This window comes from Cherax quadricarinatus, chromosome 50 (assembly GCF_038502225.1).
Source record: "Cherax quadricarinatus isolate ZL_2023a chromosome 50, ASM3850222v1, whole genome shotgun sequence".
Classification (NCBI taxonomy): Eukaryota; Metazoa; Arthropoda; class Malacostraca; order Decapoda; family Parastacidae; genus Cherax; species Cherax quadricarinatus.
This window is the reverse complement of record NC_091341.1, coordinates 16,391,915-16,405,056: the sequence shown is the minus strand read 5'-3', so window position 1 is coordinate 16,405,056 and position 13,142 is coordinate 16,391,915. Positions and strand designations below refer to the sequence as shown.

At 39.1% G+C, this 13,142-nt stretch overlaps 1 protein-coding gene across 1 annotated transcript in view; it reads left to right on the top strand.

The window, feature by feature from the left end:
• Window positions 1–13,142, top strand: part of Sos (Son of sevenless) — a 177,084-nt gene that overhangs the window by 56,281 nt on the left and 107,661 nt on the right. Inside the window, exons 20-22 of the mRNA XM_070095432.1 lie at window positions 5,194–5,376; window positions 6,181–6,310; window positions 12,454–12,626. Of these exons, the coding sequence (XP_069951533.1) occupies window positions 5,194–5,376; window positions 6,181–6,310; window positions 12,454–12,626 (486 nt within the window). The remainder of the gene's footprint in view (window positions 1–5,193; window positions 5,377–6,180; window positions 6,311–12,453; window positions 12,627–13,142) is intronic.

The following is a 13,142-nucleotide window of genomic DNA, read 5'->3' as shown; positions in this document are numbered from 1 at the left end:
CCCCTCCTTTAAAGTGCAGGCATTGTACTTCCCATTTCCAGGACTCAAGTCCAACTATATGAAAATAACCGGTTTCCCTGAATCCCTTCACTAAATATTACCCTGCTCACACTCCAACAAATCGTCAGGTCCCAAGTACCATTCGTCTCCATTCACTCCTATCTAACACGCTCAGGCACGCTTGCTGGAAGTCCAAGCCCCTTGCCCACAAAACCTCCTTTACCCCCTCTTGAATCTGCAGTTCAGTTGTTGAATCACTTTCTGAATAAATTCATCATCATCCCTTTGTTTTCCTCTAGTATTACTCACCATCTTTTTGGACATACTTGGCTGGCCAGTGTTTTAGCAGCCTTTAGACATATTTTCTTTTTCCTTTAATTTTTTATAAATTTCCTGTTTTTTTTTTAACAAGTTGGCCATCTCCCACTGAGGCAGGGTGACCCAAAAAGAAAGAAAATCACAGAAAAGAAAATACTTTCATCATCATTCAACACTCGCCTCACTCACACATAATCACTGTCTTTGCAGAGGCACCCAGATGCAACAGTTCAGAAGCATATACAGATATATAACATATCCCTCCAAACTGCCAGTATCCCAAACCCCTCCTTTAAAGTGCAGGCATTATACTTCCCATTTCCAGTACTCAAGTCCGCCTATAAAAAAATAACCGGTTTCCCTGAATCCCTTCACTAAATATTACCCTGCTCACACTGCAACAGCTCATCAGGTCCCAGAAGCTATTTGTCTCCATTCACTCCTAACTAACACGCTCATACATGCTTGCCGGAAGTCCAAACCCATCTCCCACAAAACCTCCTTTACCCCCTTCCCACAACCTTTTCTAGGATGACCCCTACCCCGCCTTCCTTCCCCTACAGATTTATATGCTCTCCAAGTCATTCTGCTTTGATCCATTCTCTCTAAATGACCAAACAACCCCTCTTCACCCCTCTGACTTATACTTTCAGTAACTCCACACCTCCTCCTAATTTCCACACTGTGAATTCTCTGCATAATGTTTACACCACACACATTGCCTTTAATGTAACCATTAGTATATCACTTATACTCTATAACCTACAATTTGTTTCAGTCAGTTCAGTCAATGTTTATAATGTATTTATAATTACCTACTTGAGTTTGTAAGGACTGAGCTACAGCTATTGAACCAGACTTAATTATTTACTGTCTGCTGTGAATTTACTTTTATATTATAACTTTTATTACATTTATATTTGAATACACACATACTGTGACACAGTTACTTTTTGCTGATGATACTGTGCTTATGGGAGATTCTAAAGAAAAATTGCAAAGGTTATTGGACGAATTTGGGAGTGTGTGTAAAGGTAGAAAGTTGAAAGTGAACATAGAAAAGAGTAAGGTGATGAGGGTATCAAATGATTTATTTATTTTATTTTTTATTATCACACTGGCCGATTCCCACCAAGGCAGGGTGGCCCGAAAAAGAAAAACTTTCACCATCATTCACTCCATCACTGTCTTGCCAGAAGGGTGCTTTACACTACAGTTTTTAAACTGCAACATTAACACCCCTCCTTCAGAGTGCAGGCACTGTACTTCCCATCTCCAGGACTCAAGTCCGGCCTGCCGGTTTCCCTGAACCCCTTCATAAATGTTACTTTGCTCACACTCCAACAGCACATCAAGTATTAAAAACCATTCGTCTCCATTCACTCCTATCAAACACGCTCACGCACGCCTGCTGGAAGTCCAACCCCCTCGCACACAAAACCTCCTTTATCCCCTCCCTCCAACCTTTCCTAGGCCGACCCCTACCCCGCCTTCCTTCCACTACAGACTGATACACTCTTGAAGTCATTCTGTTTCGCTCCATTCTCTCTACATGTCCGAACCACCTCAACAACCCTTCCTCAGCCCTCTGGACAACAGTTTTGGTAATCCTGCACCTCCTCCTAACTTCCAAACTACGAATTCTCTGCATTATATTCACACCACACATTGCCCTCAGACATGACATCTCCACTGCCTCCAGCCTTCTCCTCGCTGCAACATTCATCACCCATGCTTCACACCCATATAAGAGTGTTGGTAAAACTATACTCTCATACATTCCCCTCTTTGCCTCCAAGGACAAAGTTCTTTGTCTCCACAGACTCCTAAGTGCATCACTCACCCTTTTCCCCTCATCAGTTCTGTGATTCACCTCATCCTTCATAGACCCATCCGCTGACACGTCCACTCCCAAATATCTGAATACATTCACCTCCTCCATACTCTCTCCCTCCAATCTGATATCCAATCTTTCATCACCTAATATTTTTGTTATCCTCATAACCTTACTCTTTCCTGTATTCACTTTTAATTTTCTTCTTTTGCACACCCTACCAAATTCATCCACCAATCTCTGCAACTTCTCTTCAGAATCTCCCAAGAGCACAGTGTCATCAGCAAAGAGCAACTGTGACAGCTCCCACTTTATGTGTGATTCTTTATCTTTTAACTCCACGCCTCTTGTCAAGACCCTCGCATTTACTTCTCTTACAACCCCATCTATAAATATATTAAACAACAACGGTGACATCACACATCCTTGTCTAAGGCCTACTTTTACTGGGAAAAAATTTCCCTCTTTCCTATGTACTCTAACTTGAGCCTCACTATCCTCGTAAAAACTCTTCACTGCTTTCAGTAACCTACCTCCTACACCATACACCTGCAACATCTGCCACATTGCCCCCCTATCCACCCTGTCATATGCCTTTTCCAAATCCATAAATGCCACAAAGACCTCTTTAGCCTTATCTAAATACTGTTCACTTATTTGTTTCACTGTAAACACCTGGTCCACACACCCCCTACCTTTCCTAAAGCCTCCTTGTTCATCTGCTATCCTATTCTCAGTCTTACTTTTAATTCTTTCAATAATAACTCTACCATACACTTTACCAGGTATACTCAACAGACTTATCCCCCTATAATTTTTGCACTCTCTTTTATCCCCTTTGCCTTTATACAAAGGAACTATGCATGCTCTCTGCCAATCCCTAGGTACCTTACCCTCTTCCATACATTTATTAAATAATTGCACCAACCACTCCAAAACTATATCCCCATCTGCTTTTAACATTTCTATCTTTATCCCATCAATCCCGGCTGCCTTACCCCCTTTCATTTTACCTACTGCCTCACAAACTTCCCCCACACTCACAACTGGCTCTTCCTCACTCCTACAAGATGTTATTCCTCCTTGCCCTATACACAAAATCACAGCTTCCCTATCTTCATCAACATTTAACAATTCCTCAAAATATTCCCTCCATCTTCCCAATACCTCTAACTCTCCATTTAATAACTCTCCTCTCCTATTTTTAACTGACATTTCCATTTGTTCTCTAGGCTTCCTTAACTTGTTAATCTCACTCCAAAACTTTTTCTTATTTTCAACAAATAAGAAAAAGTTTTGGAGTGAGATTATATAAAGAATAATTGGATATCCAATTTGGGAGGAGGAGTATGGAAGAAGTGAATGTTTTCAGATATTTGGGAGTTGACGTGTCAGCGGATGGATTTTTGAAGGATGAGGTTAATCATAGAATTGATGAAGAAAAAAAGGTGAGTGGTGCATTGAGGTATATGTGGAGGCAAAAAATGTTATCTATGGAGGGAAAGAAGGGAATGTATGAAAGTATAGTAGTACCAACACTCTTATATGGGTGTGAAGCTTGGGTTGTAAATGCTGCAGCGAGGAGGCGGTTGGAGGCAATGGAGATGTCCTGTCTAAGGGCAATGTGTGGTGTAAGTATTATGCAGAAAATTCTGAGTGTGGAAATTAGGAGAAGGTGTGGAGTTAATAAAAGGATTAGTCAGAGGGCTGAAGAGGGTTTGTTGAGGTGATTTGGTCATTTAGAGAGAATGGATCAAGGTAGAATGACATGGAGAGTGTATAAATCTGTAGGGGAAGGAAGGCGGGGTAGGGGTCGTCCTCGAAAAGGTTGGAGGGAGGGAGTAAAGGAGGTGTTGTGGGCGAGGGGTTTGGACTTCCAGCAAGCGTGCGTGAGCGTGTTAGATAGGAGTGAATGGAGACGAATGGTATTTGGGACCTGACAAGCTGTTGGAGTGTGAGCAGGGTAATATTTAGTGAAGGGGTTCAGGGTAACTGGTTATTTTATATAACTGGACTTGAGTCCTGGAAATGGGAAGTACAATGCCTGCACTCTAAAGGAGGGGTCTGGGATATTGGCAGTTTGGAGGGATATATTGTGTATTTTTATACATATATAATTCTAAACTGTTGTATTCTGGGCACCTCTGCAAAAACAGTGATTATCTGTGAGTGAGGTGAAAGTGTTGAATGATGATGAAAGTATTTTCTTTTTGGGGATTTTCTTTCTTTTTGGGTCACCCTGCCTCGGTGGGAGACGGCCGACTTGTTGAAAAAAAAAAAAAGAACTTACTGTCAGCTTCTACTATGTCATTAAACTCATTCCACTTCTTTACTACTTTGACATTCAAGAATGGTTCCCTAATGTATGTTCAGCTTTTATCTATGTCCCCTCATTCTGGATCCCTCCCTGGTAAAGTGCCAGCTTTTGTCTAGTCCCTATTCTGAAAGTGGTCAAGCATTTTGAGTATAATTTTGTATGATTATTATTATTATCAAAATTTTGATCCGATCAAATTTTTGTAAGCTTGCAGGATATTAGGAATTTTTATGATTAAAAATGTTTAACAAATTCATTTAGAAATTTGTCTAGTCACTTTACATACACATCAAATTGTTAATGTAGTAATGCAGTAGGACCCCTGTATCCGCAGGGGATGCTTTCAAAGTACCTGCCATGGATATCGAAACCATGGATAGTAGCAAACTCTATACACAAATCATTTTTCCTTCACATTCATACCTATTATAAAGTTTAATTGATAAATTATGCACAGTAAGTGGAAAATTATCACTTTTTCAATGATTGGAAGCACTTCACAACTTCTCTTAGGTTTTGAAGAACTTCCACCAATACTGCTGTTGCACTTTGAGACCATCATTAAGCAAAATTAAGGCTTACTTTCAGGCCACGGTGAAGTGTGGATAACTGAAACCAGGGATCCTAGACCTGTGGATATGGGGTCCTACTGTATTTACCTTATATTTAAGGAAATTGCATGCTACAGATACCATTTATTGAATTACATAAATTTTTTTTTTAGGTGACACGATGGTTCATGCGATGTATCGTGGACTCTGACAACTTTGAAGAGCGTGTGGCTGTGATGATGAGGGTTGTGGAGATTATGGTTATGTTTCATGACCTCAACAACTTTAGCGGAATTTTTGAAGTGTCCAGTGCCCTAGGGTCAGCAGCTGTACACAGACTAGAGCATACCAAAATGGTATGAGTAGTATTCATTTTGTTTCTAAATAACAAGTGGTAAAAGCATAACATATCCTTCCATAGGCTTTGTTTGAAAGCAAGAGGACTAGAGAAGGTACAGGCATACATACAGCAAAATTCCCATGAAGTCATTTGGAGATTAAAACATAGTAGGCTGCCCCTGTTCTTGTTTTGTATAGTCCCAGAATGTATGGATTTACATGTGTACAGTTTATAAGTTTAACACCAGCTTTACTAAACACAGTATGGTCTGCTCACATTGAAGTTGGTAAAGCTGGTTGTTTTGAGAGACAAAAATGTGAAAACATGCATTCTGAGAATGCAGAAAGTACTGAAAATACATTTCAAGACATCAGAATATATATTGGTCATAAAGGTATATAAAATGATTTTTGTATCATATCCTCTGAATGACCTACAAATTGATTTGGATGGTGTGTGGGTCAAGGCATGTGCCAAGGCTGGAGTTGGGAACAGCAGTGACTCTTGCTGTTGTATTTTGCCTAACACTTGTATCAAGAAATTCACCAACAGGAAAAGGTTTAGACTCTGTCCTAGGTTAAGAAAGGTTAAAAAAATTTTATGTTGTAATAATTTTAATATTGCAAGATAAGGTTTCTTGTACATAATTTTGATTGCTAGGCCATGTTGATCATGTGCTGTTGTATAGCTAATATCCTTGTTACTTGGGAGATTTATATTGAAACATTGTTACTAATATGTATGTGAAATAGATAGTATATTTAATTTTATGCAACCAGGGCTCCATCAATTCTCAAAAATTTTACTTTTTTTCCAATAGGAGGTTAGGAAACGTCTTCCACCAGGTCAACTAAAAGTGTTTGAAGAAGCATCTGAACTAAGTGAAAACCATTGTAAAAAATATCAAGAAAAACTTCGTTCCATCAATCCTCCTTGTGTACCATTCTTTGGTAAGTTTTTGTTTATAATTTGTTTAGAATTGTTGCTTGTTGATGAAAAATTTGTAGCACTGCATTAAAAAAATAATAAACAAAAACAGTGGAATCACATTGGTTTTTATTTGAAATTAGGATAAGTCTCACTCTTTTCCTGCTTTATTATCATTCTTGTGTCTATATTAAGCTTTTCTTCTTTATATTTAGTAATTGTATATGTAATGAATTATGTTTTTTACACGATGTATATTTCTCCTCATTTGTCAGTTACTGCTTTATACATTAAGTTTTCTCCTGCAAATGGAACTTCTTCTAATCTGCTTTAGGTTTAAGTTGTCTTCTATAAGCTTTACTATATGGTGGTCTCATCCATTATTTTTAAACTACAGTATTATTTTTTTCTTTTACTCTTTTGTTGCATTATGGTTTAAACATTTCATCTTTTTTGTGCCTTTCAACTTTTATTATCCTATTTGTAGGTTTTTCACGTTTCGTTTTCTCTCCACACATTCTTGTTTCTTAATTCTAGGAGGTGGAACTGCCTCTGCAGTTATGATAACCAAAATATAATGAATTCTTTAGCAGATGGCTTGAAGATTAATATTAAGAGAGAGAGGTGAAAGTTTATAAACTAAGGGAGGATGAAGTTAGGGTGAGATATAAGCAACTATTGGCAGAAAGGTGGGCTAGCTAGCACAAGTATGGGCAGTGGGGGGGGGGGGTTGAAGAGGGAAAGGATAGTTTTAAAAATGCAATATTACAATGTGAGGCAAATTTTGTGGCTATAGGAGAGTGGGTGAAGGAGGAAAGAGTGAGTGGTGGAATGATGAAGTAAAGGGTGTGATAAAAGAGAAAAAGGTAGCTTATGAGAGGTTTTTACTAAGCAAAAGTGACTTAAGAAGGGTAGAGTATATGGAGAGTAAAAGAAAAGTGAAGAGAGCAGTGAGAGAGTGCAAAAGGAGTGGGAGAGGCACTGTCAAAAAATTTTGCTGAGAATAAGAAAAAATTTTGGAGTGAGATAAACAAGTTAAGATAGTGTAAGGAATGAATGGATTTGTCAGTTAAAAACAGAGTAGGGGAGTTAGTAGGTGGGGAGTTGGAGGTATTGGGTAGATGGTGGAATATTTTGAGGAACTTTTAAATGTTGATGAAGAAAGGGAGGCAGTACAGCGATACCTTGCATATCCAGTCTGCCATTATCCGAACCTTGCCAGTATCCGAACAGGCCCTGGGAAAGGGCAAAATTCTAAAATTATTACCGAAACATCCGAACAGCCGTTTGGATACGGCAGAAGGCTGAATCAAACTTGGCTTGCACTTTAGTGTACTGGTTGGCCATTAGGTGCTGTGTTCTTTGCCACCCTCTGTGATATCAAGAAGGCTCATGATAAGTTTATGACCTACACAAGTGAGTTTTCTGCCCCCTCAGAAACTGGAGAAAGTGCCAAAAGAAAAGTGATGGCGAAGCCACAGAGCTTGGAACTCAATCAGTGCTTGATAAAGTGGTACTTATAACAATGTGATTGTGGTATGATGGTTCATGGCCCCAGCATGCAGGACTGGCTAGAGTGTGACGAAGATGCCCCTGGTGTGCAGTCTCTGACGGATGCAGAGATTGCAGAATCAGTGTTGCACCCGGAACATTCCGAAAGTGACGACGATGGCCCAATGCCTCCAAGACCAAAAACTTCAGCAGTAAGGGCAGGTGTTGAAACACTCTGGAGTCTTTGGAGCATCTTCTGTCCACAGCCCATTTGAAAAGTTATGGTCCTGTAGTCCATGAAATCCAGGAGGGTGTCATTCGAGCCCAGTGTGTTTGGTCCTACCGCCACACAACGTTGGCACCGTCGCCAATGGCAATATGATGGATATGACAGTATGGATGTGCATTTTTTTCCCTCATGTATCCGGAAACTCCGTGTTTCCAAACCGGTCTTGGCCCATATAGTTCGGATATGAGAGGTATCACTGTAATTTCATGCACTGGCCAGAGAGGTATAACATCTTTTAGGAGTGAAGAAGAGCAGGATGTGAGTGTGGGGGAGGTTTGTGAGGCATTACATAGAATGAAAGGGGGTAAAGCAGCTGGAACTGATGGGATTGTGACAGAAATGTTAAAAGCAGAGGGAGATATAGTGTTGGAGTGGTTGGTATTTTTGTTTAATAAATGTACGAAAGAGGGCAAGGTACCTAGGGATTGGCAGAGAGCGTGCATAATTCCTTTATATAAAGGGAACGGGGACAAAAGAGATTGTAAAAATTATAGGGGAATAAGTTTACTGAGTACACCAGGTAAAGTGTATGGTAGGGTTATTATTGAAAGAATTAGAGGTAAAACAGAGAGCAGGATTGCTTTAGAATGGGTAGGGGATATGTAGATCATGTGTTTACATTGAAGTATATATGTGAACAGTATTTAGATAAAGGTAGGGAAGTTTTCATTGCATTTATGGATTTACAAAAGGCATACGATAAAGTGGATAGGGGAGCAATGTGGCAGATATTGCAATTGTATGGAAGAGGTAGTAAGCTACTAAATGCTGTAAAGAGTTTTTATGAGGATAGTGAGGATTAGGTTAGGGTGTGTAGGAGAAAGGGAGATTACTTCCCAGTAAAAGTAGGTCTTAGACAGGGATACATAATGTCACCATGGTTGTTTAATATAATTTTAGACGGGGTTGCAAAAGAAGTAAATGCTAGGGTGTGTTATAAGTTTGAAGTCGTAACTTAAATAAAATGGTCCTGGCTCCTAAATGGCTGCTCAATCTGCTGTCTAGGGGCATTTAAATTACACTAAAAAAACAGCAACTCTAGGGCCAGCATGTACTCATATGAATTATGAAGCATGAGTGCAAATAATTAACTTTGTATAGGGAAGGACACAAAAAACTCAACTATACAAAAATATATATAATATAATAATAAGTAACTTATATACATATAACTTACAATCTACTCCAAAAAACCATCACACTCCAGTTCACATTAGCTCACTAGCACACTGCTACTAATGAGTTAAACAAAATAAATCATCAGGGAGGCTCCATGACACACACACACACCCCTCTTCACTTCTGCCTGGTAGACTAATTACCAGCAGGCAAAGCACCATACACAGGCCTCTGCATACTAGGGCAAACAAATAAACATGAGAGCACTTAAACACAAATACCTATAGTATTCACTAAAAAAAACCTACCCAACACCACATACTCACACCGCTACATCTTGCTTCCTCTGTTGTGCGTAACCTACTGCCTAAACACACCTCATCTGCTCCTGTCCTGGCCACTCTGCCTGTGACAGGAATAAAATGCTTCCGCTTTCAGGGAATAATACATATCCGCTTTCAGTTCAATCCTGGTACTGTGGAGCATTATTTTATAAAATATTTTTCTGTAGCACACTGCATAATAGGGTGTTGGGGAGAGGGGTGGGATTAAATTATGGGGAATCAAATACAAATTGGGGGTTGACACAGTTACTTTTTGCTGATGATACAGTGCTTTTGGGGGATTCTACAGAAAGTTGCAGAGGTTAGTGGATGAGTTTGGGAGGGTGTGTAGAGTTAGAAAGTTGAAAGTGAATATAGATAAGAGTAAGGTGATGAGGGTATCAAACAATTTAGATAAAGAAAAATTGGATATCACATTGGAAGGAAGGAATATGGAAGTGAATGTTTTCAGATATTTGGGAGTTGACTTGTCAGTGGATGGGTTTATTAAGGATGAGGTAAACCATTGAATTGATGAAGGAAAAAAAGGTGAGTGGTGCTTTCAGGTATCTGTGGAGATAAAGAATGTTATCCATGAAGGCAAAGCAGGGAATGTACGAAAGTATAGTGGTACCAACACTCTTATATGGGTGTGAAGCATGGGTTGTAAATGCTGCACCGAGGAGGCGGCTCGATGCAGTGGAGATGTCATGTATAAGGGCAATATGTGGTGTAAATATTATGCCAAGAATTCATAGTGTGGAAATTAGGAGAAGCTGTGGAGTTATTAAAAGTATTAGTCAGAGGGCTGAACAGGGGCTGTTGAGGTGGTTTGGTCATTTAGAGAGAATGGAACAAAGGAGAATGACTTGGAGAGCATATAAATCTGTTGGGGAAGGAAGGTGGGGTAGGGGTCATCCTTGAAAAGGTTGGAGGGAGGAGGTAAAGGAGGTTTTTGTGGGCGAGGGGCTTGAACTTCCAGCAAGAGTGCATGAGTGTGTTAGATAGGAGTGAATGGAGACAAATGGTTTTCGGGACCTGATGAGCTGTTGGGGTGTGAGCAGGGTAATATTTAGTGAAGGAATTCAGGGAAACCGGTTAGCTGGACTTGAGTTCTGGAAATGGGAAGTACAATGCCTGCACTTTAAAGGAGGGGTTTAGGGCATTAGCAGTTTGGAGGGATGTCTAACCTGTTGTATCTGAGCGCCTCTGCAAAGACAGTGATTATGTATGAGTGACAGTGAAAGTGTTGAATGATAATGATAGTTTTTTCTTTCTTTTTGGGTTACCATGCCTCAGTGGGAAATGGCCGACGTGTTAAAAAAAAAAAATGTAATTTCACATTAGAATACAGGTTAGCCATCACTAATCCGGCAGTCAGTAATCTGATACCATCAGTAATCCGGCACTAATTTCAGCTAGCATAATTTCAAATTTCCTGGGTCGCCACACCAACCTGCCGCTGTGGCAGTGCTACTTGCTGCATGAGTCATTCCAATTTCTTTTTCTCCATTTATTGTTATAACCTGCTCACTTTTAGCTCTATCCATGGTTCCAGCGAATAAAAGAAAGATTTCTCGTTGTGTAAAGCACATACACTGTACATTGTCCTTAAAAGATAAGGTGGCTTTGAAGCCACTGTTGGTCGCCATGAGCTCAGCTCTCTCAGGTAAGCTGTGACCGGTAAATTTGGGCCTATATATGAGAGAATAGGTCTGTGTGGTAAGTGTGCAATATATAAAAAAATCCTGCAGCATGCAGTACTTAATGAGAAACTGCAACTGTTGATGTAAAACAGCAACTTTGCAGTGTATTTTCGTATGGTTTGTTTGGTTGTATTCTCGTTTTTTTTATCTCATTTGAAAGAATGGAAGATATGTTACAGAAATAGGTATAATTTTGATTGGTTTCATGTTGGCAAATACCTTAAAATTGAGCTCAAAATGGCAGAAATGTTCAATTTTTGCCAATACTCAAGAGTAAACAAATGACGTCACCATCCAGTATGTGTCCAGCTGGCTGGTCTGATATGTAGCCTTGAATTGGTTGACATTATTTATACAATTATTACAATAATGCAGTAGTCTGCATAACAGTAAATCTTCTATGTTTTGTGTGAATATTTTAGTGCTAGGAAAGTCTGCACTGTTTATTCTGGACCCTATTTTGAAATTGGCATCTCTTGAAATTTGTGTGAAATTGGCCAAATTACCGATTTCTGACTACTTTATTAGGTAGTTGAAATGGATAAATGGGCAGTTTCTTGTACTCAGTTGACAGAATAGAAGGAATACTAGCAAAATAGCTGTGAGTTTGGTAGACTGGAACAGTGGAATGGCCAAAAATAGGGCATAAATTGGGTGAAATTGCCGATGCATAAATATCGCTGTTGGGTCAAGTGTATTCTAACCTTATGCTGTAATCCCGCAAAATCACTAATCCAACACCCTGTAGGTCCCGATGATGCTGGATTAGTGATGGTCAACCTGTATTAAAATAAGTATTGCAGGATTTAAATAATTACCATAAAAATGAATAAATGCCATTATACTATGGTTATGAAACAATGATATTACATTCTTTTCTGAACTTTTATCAAATTCACTTGACTTGATAATGCAGTCCAGTACAGATCAAAATATTGTATAGTTTCATATCAAATTTTCTCGGTTAACCCTCTGTCCAAATGTAGATCTACGTTTGCTCGTGTAGTGCTCCGAACGTAAATCTACATATTTTTACATTCTTTCTTAGGGAGAAAATCAAGGTCAGAATGCTACATGCACAAACGTGAGTCTACATTTGGACAGTTTAAGGGTTAATTGGAGAAATAATTACTGTACAGTACTGGTAGATAAGCAGATAGAATTGTTTAATATATGTGGTAGCTAGGGGGATCTGTAGATTCTTAAGTAAATTACTTGTGCTTTTCTTTTCTTAATAGGGATGTACCTGACCAACATCTTGCTCATTGAGGAGGGTAACCCAGACTTTCTTCCTCGGGCTGCAGAAGGTCTTATAAATTTCTCCAAGAGGCGAAAAGTTGCGGAGATCACAGGGGAAATTCAACAGTACCAAAATCAACCATATTGTTTAGAAGTGGAGCAACGCATTAGAGTGAGTGCCCATACTTACTGCCTGTTAATCTGTAATTTAGTAATGGAATTATTTCTTTGGTAACTTAAGTAAACATTCCATATTGATATGCCTTTACACTTGTACACAAACTTCAGAGTTATGATTGATCACTATACGTACAAGTCATTACTTGCATATCTAATTATGGTAGTTCAGTCTTTATGTAGGTACTGCTATGGAGGTACTTTATATCATGGTGTTTCACACAGTCTGTTAAATGCATATTAAAGTTTCATTCTCTGGAAGAACAGCAGAATAAAATAATGTTGAGAACTGTACAGTGAATAGCAAATGAAAAAATATTGTTACATTTCAGATCACTCTAGAATTATTCTTCATCATCCCTCCCCTCTTCCCTACCCAAAAAATTACTGCTGTTCCAACTAAAAATTGCATTTAATTGACATTTCGGTATGTGTCATTCATAGTACTGGTGGAGAGAGAGAGGATTGATGTCAGCTTACTTGGACAGTGTGACTGGCTGTAATTCTTGTG